Source organism: Lygodium microphyllum, chromosome 6 (assembly GCF_053477565.2).
Source record: "Lygodium microphyllum isolate KBCC chromosome 6, Lygodium_microphyllum_v1.1.10, whole genome shotgun sequence".
Taxonomy (NCBI): domain Eukaryota; kingdom Viridiplantae; phylum Streptophyta; class Polypodiopsida; order Schizaeales; family Lygodiaceae; genus Lygodium; species Lygodium microphyllum.
Window position 1 is genome coordinate 69,006,572 of NC_141140.1, and position 11,664 is coordinate 69,018,235.

An 11,664-nucleotide genomic window follows, 5' to 3' on the forward strand; every position below is an offset into this window, starting at 1 on the left:
AATCGCAAAAAGGATTATAAGGGATAGATGGTAGTTAAAGAAATGTGTATATCAATAGAACACAATAGCAAAATTTGTATCATACAGGTGAGCACAAAATTGTTTAGAAAACAATAAAGTATTAAGCTTACATACCCATACAACCAATTGACACTCTAAAATGTTCATCTACAAAATCAAATAAGAATGTTAAGGTTGATCATCTGCAAAGCTTTAGAAATCCTTTGAGAATCATCATTTCATAACAAAATGATCATATATAGCACATAGTATCAGCTTGCCATTTGACAAACTTGCAATATTGCCAATACATCAAACTTTTAGATCGTTATTATGTTTGCACATATAATTTATGTGTGCACACTATTAACAAAATAGTTATTGATAAGAGTAGTTAAGTACACCTATATTCAATATCAATCTAACCAAATCAAACACAAACTTTTAGCTACATGTGAAATCTCTATTATAGAAGATAAAAAATGTTTCTTATATCATGACCTTCTAAAAATTGCTCCATTCAATCATATTGAGTGGTGAATAGTTTAGTCAATAGATACTAACTATATGAGTTATGTGTTTACATTCACACATGCAAATGGTAGGTATGAAGTCAAGTTAGATGTGTATACATTTGCACTTATAAATGCTAAGCATATGTTTGAATATCACAAGCACCTTTCAAGGTAGAAAATTGTACAATTGATTTCATTCTACTATGAAGGCAATGTTTTACATGGGTATGTACATACATACATACATACATGCATACATAGATAATATATGAATTTGCAAGCTATTCATTTACATGTATGTGTGTGTACATGCATGCTATACTTGGATGTAACTAATTTGGTGAGTCCTTGTGTATACATATTTTGCAAGATGTGTGTATACTTGTATGTATATGCATGTGCATGTGCATGTGGATGCTTTCTTAGTATGAACTTCATGCTTCATGCTACTTCATAATGTTTTGTTCCACTAGGGAAGTGGAACCTAGGGTTTGAACTCATGCACCCATGATACTAAACCCACACTAAACCACTAGAATATGACCCCATTGGTTGCTTCACACTCCTTTGAACTTCTCTACACAAGAAATGGAGTGTACTTTTATTTTCTAGAAAACCCTAAATAATGCCAATCCAAATGTCTATCTTGCAATATATACGAGTCATTGAGAATTCACATTTCTACAATACACAAGTAAACTAATGCTACGAGCTTATGAGGTTGAGGTAACTCATCATGTGTTATATATATATATATATATATATATATATATATATATATATATATATATATATATATATATATATATATATATATATATATATCAAAACACACACACACACACACATGCGAATTGTTTAAATACAATTTGTATTGAGAGAAATGTTTATAGCTTTACTTCAATTGTGAAAAAGAGAGAGACAAAGATAGATCTTAATGAGAGAGTAAAGGGGTATATACTTATTTGTTTAATGTAAGTGACAAAAATAGTCCCACATTGAAAAGAAAGGAGAGAAGTGACAACATTGTTGATTAGAGCAACACAACAAAAGGAATAAATTGATATATAGACCATCATAAAAGGGTAAAAGGATATATACATAGCCATAAATGGATAAATGGATATACAGAGAGCCATATAAGGATAAATGGAAATATACAATAAAAGTCATGACCTGACCTATTTACTAGTTCCTAATTATTGCCAAGTTTGGGGGTGATCGTTTTTCTCTATTTTCACAAACCAGCACATTTGCATTTTGATTCATGATGATGGTTCGCAGGTTGCTTTTTCTTGATTTCTCAAAATTTTCTTTTAATTTTACATTAGCTCACTTGGAAAACTATCAACCGATTGGCCTTAGCTCACATCTTTTTAAAATTGGACTCCCTGCCTGTATCAAATGAGCTTGCTCATGCATTTTCATGCACAATTGGACAGGCAACTATTCTTTTGAAATACAAAACTAATAAAAGAGATTGCACAACTTATGGAGCCCTGCTTTTGCTCTAGAATGGAATGTAAGCATGATGAACAAACAATTCAGTATCATGACAAGATGATTAATGCTTCATGCGTTTTGAACATTAGATTTAGAACCTATGCTCTTTTAAGATGGTCTAGAAGTCAATTGCACCCATTAGCTCCCTGGTCTTGCTTTAAAGACAGTACAGAAACCTCTAACTTTGTTGTCCCAACACACTTTATTCCTTATCAAGCCTTGGATTTTGCTTATGACATGTTTGCAGCACATATCAAGGTGACTTGGTCAAATGATAGTTGATCCCAAGCTAATCTCTTTGATAGTGCAGCTTCTCACTGATCTTTATCTACAAACAACAGTCTAGAATTGAAAGCCCTCCTACCTTGTTCCAGAAATACAAAGGATGGAAACTTAGAGAATGCCTCTTGAGAAAACACTGGTTTATAAACTCTTCTTCGGGATTGAAAAGCCCTTGCCTATGGTATAATCCCTTGCTTAATGTAAATTTTCATCAAATACACTGTTTTTCCTTTTAGCTTGCTCGGTTTGTACCATACAAAGTAGGATTGTAAAGAGAGATCTGTGTGTGAAGCTTTTCACCAAAGATGTGGAGCCCTCTCTCTTTTAACTTACACAATTTGATACCATTCATAATCTGAACTTGGCACAAAATCTATGTAGATAGCTTTCATCGCAGAACTTCCAACAGATTTGATTGCGTAAAGGAAACTTGTGTAGAATCATCAAAAATTTGCGATCTACAAGTATACCTCTTTTTTCACAGTAATCTTTTCTAACAGTGCATGTAGAGGACATGTTTCATCTATTGTCTTTAGCTCTCTGATATACAGCCCCAAATAAGCACATCTAAGAGTGATCCTCTAGCCCTCTGCAAAAGATAAGGGTAATCTCTACTCACCCTCATACATAAATTACATCCCTGCCCCCAAAAGCATGCCCTTTGTATCACGCTTATGTTTTGGAATAAATATCCCTTTGCAATAATCTCAACTAGTAAGTGCTGCTTTCTACCAGCACTCAAAGCCAAAGGTTCTCCCAACAGCTGTACTTGCATAGAACTTGAAATATGTTTTACCTTCAAAGTACTTGAAAATACTCCAATTCATATATAGGGACTGTAAGACATTTAGCATGGTGAATGCATCACACAGTATGTTCATATCATTATCAAATTTGGGTACTTTAAAGACAGCTATCCTTGCTTTGCACCAAATTCAAAACTCCAGGAAAAAACTAGAATCAAGAAAACTTCGACTTCAGACAAGTCGCTCTCAATCTCACAACCAACAGAGATGTTAATTATTTGCAAAACAAAGTAATATTTTCCACTTTGTATGCAAAGACACCTTATAATATCTTTCATAAATTAGTTCATTGATTTTAAACATCAATTTTAAAGGCACTTGAAGTTTCCAAGTATGAGCTAGTGGTAAGGGTTTCGGGATCTCCACTATCAATAGGCTCATAACTTTTGTGTCTACACACAGACTTCAAAAAGAAAACCTTTAACAAAAAAGAGGTTCATATGTCCTACAAAGAATTCCAAGCCATGTACCAAACTGTCATTATATTTGTGGAGCCATAAATATCAATGGCTTCATCATTAATAAGTAGACCATACTAGCCTCAATCCCCACTCCTCACACAACAAGCCAAGACAAGAGCCCTGTATGTTGGATTGTGTGCACTGCGATTCTCCCTTCAATTCAACACCTCAAAATACTACACCCTTAAATTTTGACTTGAAAGGCAAACAAGATTTCTAGAATCTTTCTCACCCAACTTGATGTTGACACATTCACGACTTGCTTTCATTAATACCCCTGTTAGTACCTGCTACTGATATATTTGCAAACAGCTGAAGGATTGATGGGAATACTTTAGCTGTTGTTATGTGCTAATCCTGTCAAAATACTGTCCTTGTCTGGAATGGTAAGTTTAAAATGATCAACACCAGAACAAAGGTTCTTGACTTCAAATGTACAGATGCGTCAGTGACCTCTCATCATTGCTCTCCAACAGGGCTGTGAATGCTAATGTCAGGTTGAGATGTAAGAAACAAGATTATTACAGTACAGAGTTTCTTTATACAGTATGTCTAAACTTATTGAACAATGGGTTCAGGGACTTTGAAACAGCTCAAGCTACAAAAACAACTGTGCTGCAAGATGTTCTTTGCATCAGAAAGTTGAAGGTGACCCACCTAAAACACTAGCAGTTTTATCATCTGTCCCTGAATGTTGCTACTGAATCTAACAAGATTTACTTTGAGTTGGGAGTTGAAGAGGATGATCCAACTATAACGCTCACTTGTCGTAGAAGTTTCATCATTTGATCTTGAATGTCCCCAGTGGCCAATTCAACTGCAGTAGGTTCTGAAATAGACGTGCAAGACCCAGAATTTGGAGCTGCATTATGATGGCCAGGGGAAGATGCCAAATCTACCATTACATCTGTTCTACCAGGATCAATCCTGCCTACTGATGGAAGCCGCTCTGCTGGTCTCTGTGTAAATGCTTTGGAATCACCCCTTGAAGAAAGACTAGCCTTCTCATTTTGGAGTACCTGCTTAGTATCCCTCATTTGGGTGTGGGGGATGTCACGGAGCCTGTATGTCACTGCTGCCTGCCCAAATATAGCATTTTCCTTGGCAAACTTTAAAGCCACTTTGGCATCCCTGCCATGCTTAAATACCACCTGAGCTGAAGCATTATTCTTGTATACCCTTATGCCAGATGTTTGTAAAGATCCAAAGCGAACAAATGTTGCTTTCAGCTGAGCTTCTGATGGCAATGCAAAGCTTTGGGGAAACTTCATTACAAGACCAAGCGGGGGCTCAGAAGCCACTTTTTCTTTGGTCGGATCATTTGGGCTCTTAGCAGTTGACAAAGAACTTTCTGCCTTTCTGGAGGCAGAGTGGCGCTTCAGATGTGTTTCCTTGTAGTGCCTTCGCTCAGAAAGGTTTTCACTGCTGGCAGGTAATTTTGAAGCATATTGGCCCTGAAAATTTACCCTTCTCTTCATATGTTTTAGCACATTCCCCTGATCCCCTTCAGATTTTCTTTTGCGAGCTGCTTGCACTGCAGTCTCTTGAACAACAGTTTTCTTGCTTGTTCCTGCCAGCTTCTCTGAGCCAGGGTACTTTTTTGCAGCCAACTCTTCTACATCATAAGGCCGATCACTATTTCCATGACCATCCACCTTTTCTGAACTCTGTTCATCTGATGATGGAGTTGCAGTACCATATCCAGAACTCTTTTGAAACACCATATCACGGAATCTTGAAAAGGCAGCCCTTGTTGGACTCGAAGTCCTCTGGATGTTTGCTTTATTAAGTGGATCTCTTGCAAGGATCTGTAGCTCTCGAAGAAGTTGCCCTAGTGTGGGGCTAGAGCTCCCACTTATGTACTCAATGAAAGGTAGCTTTTCCTCCAAAAACTTGGGATGATCAGGAGCTACGTGCTTTCTTTCTTTTTTCGATCCTAGCTTCATGCTGACAACAGAAACAGCTTTCCTCCCTGCAGATTCCTCCACAAGTTTTGTTACTGAGGAAGGAGCACCTGTAAGCTCTCCTGCAATCCTCTTAATGCAATCACCCAACTTTGCAAATTTGGCAGGCTTCCTTACAAAGCCTCTCCTTGACAAACCCATGTTTCTTGAATTTTCTGCAACATCTTTGCATTTTTCAGGATGGCTAGGTATTGTTCTGTAGTCCACTTTATTTTCAGCATAGCTAGGCACTGTCCTGTAGTCCTCTTGTTTAGCAGTATGCCTAGGTTGCAATCTGTGATCCTCCTTGTTAACATGCTTACCTCTCTTCAGTTTGTCTTCCCGCGCCCAAGCAGATGACTTCACAGTTTTCAAGAGCTGCTTCTCATCATCAGCAACTTCATTCACATCCTGTAATATTTCCTTGGAATCTGATGGCACAATATTCATGGCGGTAACTACACGAGCATCATTATCAGTGAGTGCATATGGGTCTGTGATGGATGTTCTCAGGTGTTCTGTTCTCTTTTCAGATGAATGCTCCATGTCCAGACCCACATGTTCTGAGCTTTCTTGTGCACTTTTCTGACACCTTGTACTGGCAAACTTGTCAGTTTCTGCAGTTTCCTGTTTGTCTGTCTTTCCCTGGAAGCCAGCCTCCCCGATCTTATCATGTATGTCCCCTTTCAATGTCTTCTTTAGGAACTTAGAGCGACCTGCTATTGAGCTTAACGTTTCTAAATCATCATCTGCATTTGTTTTCATCTTTGTTCCCTTGCCTATTGCCACCCTTGGCAAATCAATGTCACAGGCTGAACCATGAACCCTTTTAACCTTCTTATTACCTTCAGGCTCCTTTGCAACAAGACTTCTTTTACTTTTAACAGACTCAATGGCGTCTTTAGAGTGTGTACTGACTGCAGCTTCACTGTGTATTGCTTTTATTTCAGAGCCAATTGATTCATTGATCTTCTTTGGAGGTAAGGTTTGCAAACTCTTGCCTACTTGTGACCGTCCTTCAGCTTCAGAAATCTTCCTCACCCCACAATTGTCATCTACTTTGACCCTCTTTGGCTCTTTAACATCACCTGCAGATGTTCCACCACTAGCAGTTTCAGAAGATGAAAATCGCCTTTTCAATTTAGAAATCGTTCCAGCTCCTGGAAGATCAATCAACAAAGTTTGCAAATCATCATTTGATTTCAAACTTTCTGAAGCGACCATGTATGTGCGGACACCATAGACATGACCGCGCAATTTAGAGTCTTCTAAACTGGAGCTCCATGGGCCAAAAGGGAAGGAAGCCACTCTGTTGACAAAGTCTAAAACCTTTTCAGGACTAAACATCTCCTTAGACAACAGAATATCTTCGTGGCATTTAATCCTCACACCTTTTTGGATGCCTGCATTACTGTCTGGAAATGTGCCCCTCGAATGTAGCACTCCCTTGTAATGCTGACAGCTCAAACCTAGCTCAGCTCGCCTGCAAACCTCATCAAGTGCTTCTGCAACAGCATTACAAAAGCTCTTCATTGTTGTCTGTTTTACTTTCTCTTTAAAATTTGGTTGAAATGCTACCATTTGAGATTGATGCAACCACGCAAAAGTGCAATCCCCAAAGAAGGCTACTAAGAGTCTGCCAGGTCTTTCTAGCTTCTTCGCAGATTTTGAGGCACTTGATGCATCAAAGATTTGACCAGGCCACCAAGGATGTGACCTTACTTTTGCCCACACCAGATCACCAACAACATAGGCCGCCCCATCCTTACGAGCTTTTGATGGCTGCTTCTCTACAGGCCTATCCACAGAAGAGCCACCTTTAATCATCTGAGAGGTAGGCTTGATCGGAAGGCCAACTTCTGCAGAAATCTGAGCAACCTCAATAGCAACACCCTCAAGATTGTCTGGCCTGCTCTGATCCATGAGCAAGTGATTACCATCAACTTTTGGCATTTGACTTGAAATAGAGTCATTGGCCCCATTTGAAGTAACACCCGTAGGGCATTCATATTGCCCGTGCAGAATATCATCTTTGGCAAGTAATGGAGAAGATTGGCAGTCAGGATCCTCTGAATACAAGAACTCGCTCTCTCTTATTCTTCCATCCTCAAGTGACTCCAGACATTTCCGAGATCCTTCACCGCTTGGACCTGAAACTGTATTGGAAGTATGTTCCAGTTTGTCTGAGAAGCTGTGGTCATCTACACAGGATGTTGTTATAGCAGCATGCACATTAGTGGTCAGCTGATTATCATCAGATCTACTGATCAAGTGCATTGAGTTTTCTGCGCTTGAAAAGGTCCCTGCATGTTGCCTGCCTTCTGCATGTTCAAGCAGTCTAGATACATCAGCTTGTAAGCTGGAATCAGCACATCCACTTTGTGAGCCTATTACTTGTTTATCCAATGGGTCCCCCCCCTTTCCCAATATGCTGTCTCCTTTATCAGCCCATAAATTAAGACTAGCTTTGTGCTCCAGAATGGGATCAGCAACTCTCTCAGAAACATCCTTTTCGTACTTAGATTTGTCAGAAGGATTGTCAGTATAACTAGCAGATTCATAGCTACCACATTGTCCTGCCATTACAACAGAAAACCTGTTTGAAAACTCTTGCTGATGTTGCCAACTCTCACCTTCTGCAGCTCGGCATAAAAGATTCAGGGAGGTGGTTCCCTCACTCTGAATAGCAGAATCCATTGTGTGACTTTTGGAGGTTTCCTGGATGCTGCAAAAACCCAATCCGTCTTTCAAATCCTTGACATCTTCCACTTCTGGTATGTCACACCCTTCAGCAGAATCAGCCACTCCAAGTTTCCCACTCTTTGGTTCCCTTTCCATGTGTTTTTCAGGTTGACAGGCTTCCATTGATAGACTTTCCTGACATATAATATGTTGATTAAGCTGGCTGTCAGACTCTGTATGGCCATCAGGTCCACAGCTCAAGTGCTCCTGCAAATGCTCTACTGCTGTTAAGCAAGATGTGTGTTGGATTTTGCCCTTCTTATCTATTTCTGATGCCTGAGAATTGTTTGAGTTATCCCATGCTACCACATCACTGGCATCAGCAAACAGCCCATCAGGACAGTTGAGTTCCATTTCATGGTTACAATCAGAATCCTTGTGTGGGCCATCAATTTGACCAAGCCCCACCTGTGAATGTCCTAAAACTCCCACATCTTCTGCTGCCAGCGCTGAAGATCCTAGCTTTATCATGTCCTTTCCAGCATTTTCTGAAGATTGACCTTCAACAGTATCATGCAAATTTTCCTCTCTGGTGCACTGACTCAGAACAAATTCCTTGGAATCTTCTGCCATATCTTGTCTCTGGAAATCACTGGTGTCAAATGACCGCACAGTCTTGCAGTCATCAGCTTTCAAATGATTTCCTACACCAAGGCCACTAGCATGGCTAGATTGCATATGTATATCAGCCATGGCTAAACTGTTAAATTCAGAGTCCATGTTTGCATCCATTAAAGCAGAGGATTCAGCCATGTTATCTTGGGTTGAAACATAAGCAGCACTTTGTGACTCTGTAAGCTCACCAGCATGACACACGGACTTAAGCTCCACAGAACATAGTCCACCTGCAATGGTGTATTCTCTTTTGTGTTCTTGGCTCTGAAGAAATGATCTAGAGGTATCAATCATACCCAGTTGACTCCCAGAAACAGAAGTGCTAACTGGCTGCACAGATTTGCTGTCATCAGCCTGCAAGTGATTTGCCGTATCGATTCCACTCATATGGCTACCTTGTAAATGAACATCAGCTGTGTCTAGGTTCTTCACTTTGGAGTCCTCCTTTGCATCTGGTGAAGTGAATGACTGTGCTAGATTTTCCATATCAGCAGCGGCCTGTATAGTATGCACACTGATGCATTTTCCAGAATTTAGCTTCACAGCACTGCTGCCATCTCCCACTTCATCTGCATTGCTGGGTTCCTTGTGCTGAACACCTAAATTGGAAGTGATCAAATTCTCCTGACTTGCCAAATCAGCAGTGGCAACTGGTTGCACAGACTTACCATCAAGAACATGTAAGGTATTTTCAGCATCAAACTCACTTGCATGGCTAGCTTGGCTGTGCATATCAGTTATGGTTAACACCTTTGCTTCAGAGTCATTGTTTACATCTGACAAAGTAGATGCATGCACACAATTCTGCAAACAACTACCACCATCTCCAACCTCATATGCTTCTTTGGATTCATCAGACTGACCAACAGTGGTTATTGAGTGCTCAATCACATCTGGCACCATTGTATTCTCTCTGCGCAGGGCTACTGATGCCTGCTCAATAATAAATTTGGTACTAGAAGTGTAATTATGATCCATATCTTCATCTGGCTGGTTGAATTCTACTTCTTCAGCATCTGAGCTTGTTCCTGCTAACTGCCTCTCCACACTGTCTCTAGGTTGTGTGTTGTCGAAGTATGAGGTGGCAGCTCCTTCAGAAGTCTCTTTGCCACCAGCATCTTCAAATGAACATCTTCGTGCCATTTCTTTCAATTCTGTGAGTACTCTCTCCTGACACAATTCAAGATAGCCTTTTCCCGCAGATTTTTCATCTAAACAATGCTCCTCTAGGATGTGGGAGCAGGAAGGCTTATTATCTTCAGACAAAATGTCCCCAGAAGCTGCAGGAAAGCATGGCTCTGAGGTGCCCCTCTCCAAAGAAACACCACCTGCTATGAAAACATGCTCACGTTCCTGCTCCATTTCAATTTCCAAATTCATTTCCATGGGAGACCCAGGATCCATAAGCATCGGAAAATCCAATGGGCTTGTTTCCGTTTGAGAGTTGTTACTGGCAATTGCAATCGGCTTCTCAATTTTTGATTCCTCTAGCTCCTCGTATTGACAAGAAACCAGAAAATGTGGTGTCCCTCCAATACCAGGAGGCTGTGCATCATCCATCACTGCGGTGCAAGAAGTCTTGCTAGGAAGGAAAACACTCTAAGAATCAAACATTGTCGCCAGCAAAGCATTACATAGTGACAAAAGCGCTTTACCTACACCGCACTTGTGTGATGCCTTGGAGCTTCTAAAGAGCTCTGCCTGCACCAAAACCAGCACGAGGGCCTGCCTCATGAATGTAGGTCAAGACACTGGCGACTCCCTTCTAACAATTATCGCTTTGAAATATGATGCACGGAGAGCATACTTGCAAACACTTGCAATTACCGAAAGGAAGGCTGTGCTCAGAAACAGCTCAATATTCCAGGGAATTTTTTAATTATAAAAAACTTACTTTTGAACGTCTGCAAGTACAGGTGGCAGCTCAAGAGAGGTGGACATCAAAGCAATTGTGATACCGAGAACTGACACCAGAGTGGTTCTGATACTGAGAACCTGCATCAAACAACAACGGCCAGAACCCGTTTCAGAAACAGGAAGAAAACAAAAGAATTCAAGGCGGGGGTAGAGAATACGGAACTGAGCTAGAGACAAGAGATTCAGCTAGATATACGACCGATTGGGGGGCGAGAGAGAGAGAGAGAGAGAGAGAGAGAGAGAGAGAGAGAAGAGGAAGAAAGATATGACCTAGGGTTTCCCTTGTTTGCGAAGCTTATGCGAAGGAGACTGAGTACCTGAGAGTAGGGGGAGCCGAGACTGGTGATGCGGAAACCCTAGCAGCAGGACAGAGGGAGCAGAGGGCGCCACTGTTGTTACGGCTCTAATTTTGCCACCGTCTAGGCTCTACTAGTGTGTCATGGATGTATTGAACGGAGAAGACGACCCCTCCTCGGCTAAGACGAGAGAGAGAGAGAGAGAGAGAGAAGCCACACATCCCCACGTCCGAGCGAGAGGGTGTCCTCGTTATAGATTTCCACTTTGCTTGAGTTTTGGGATTCGGTGGAACTCGCTCCCACACACCTCTTATTCTTGTTCTTATATTTTCTATTGCTTTACTATCTTATTCTTGTAGGATCTACCGTTAACACAACTACTTTAGATGCGCGCCTAGGCTCGCACTGGGACGGGCGCGATTTTTGCCGAGGGGCAGGTGCTGGACGCGTGGCACCTGCCCCCACCTTTCCTTAACTAATAGTATAGATGCTATAGTAGTCACTAAACTTACATGGGCGTATATTCATTCATTCCATGCATCCTACCCAAATTAGAGTCTAATCGGAACCTCGTAAGACATTTG

The 11,664-nt window shown here is 40.7% G+C and overlaps 1 protein-coding gene across 3 annotated transcripts; it reads right to left on the reverse strand.

Annotated features, from left to right (window-relative positions):
* Positions 1-3,465: 3,465 nt before the first annotated feature.
* LOC148034657 (uncharacterized) lies at positions 3,466-11,354 on the reverse strand. 3 transcript variants are annotated; one of them, XM_087679605.1, is made up of 3 exons: positions 11,102-11,354; positions 10,762-10,862; positions 3,466-10,568 (listed from the first exon to the last, which is right to left on the reverse strand). In XM_087679605.1, exon 3 carries the CDS (start codon positions 10,425-10,427, stop codon positions 4,284-4,286), a length of 6,144 nt encoding a protein of 2,047 aa, XP_087535731.1. In that variant the 5' UTR covers positions 10,428-10,568; positions 10,762-10,862; positions 11,102-11,354; the 3' UTR covers positions 3,466-4,283. The 3 variants fall into 3 exon arrangements, with proteins under 3 accessions (XP_087535731.1, XP_087535732.1, XP_087535730.1); XM_087679606.1 differs by having other exon boundaries at positions 3,466-10,592; XM_087679604.1 differs by having other exon boundaries at positions 3,466-10,683.
* Between the last annotated feature and the right edge of the window lie 310 nt (positions 11,355-11,664).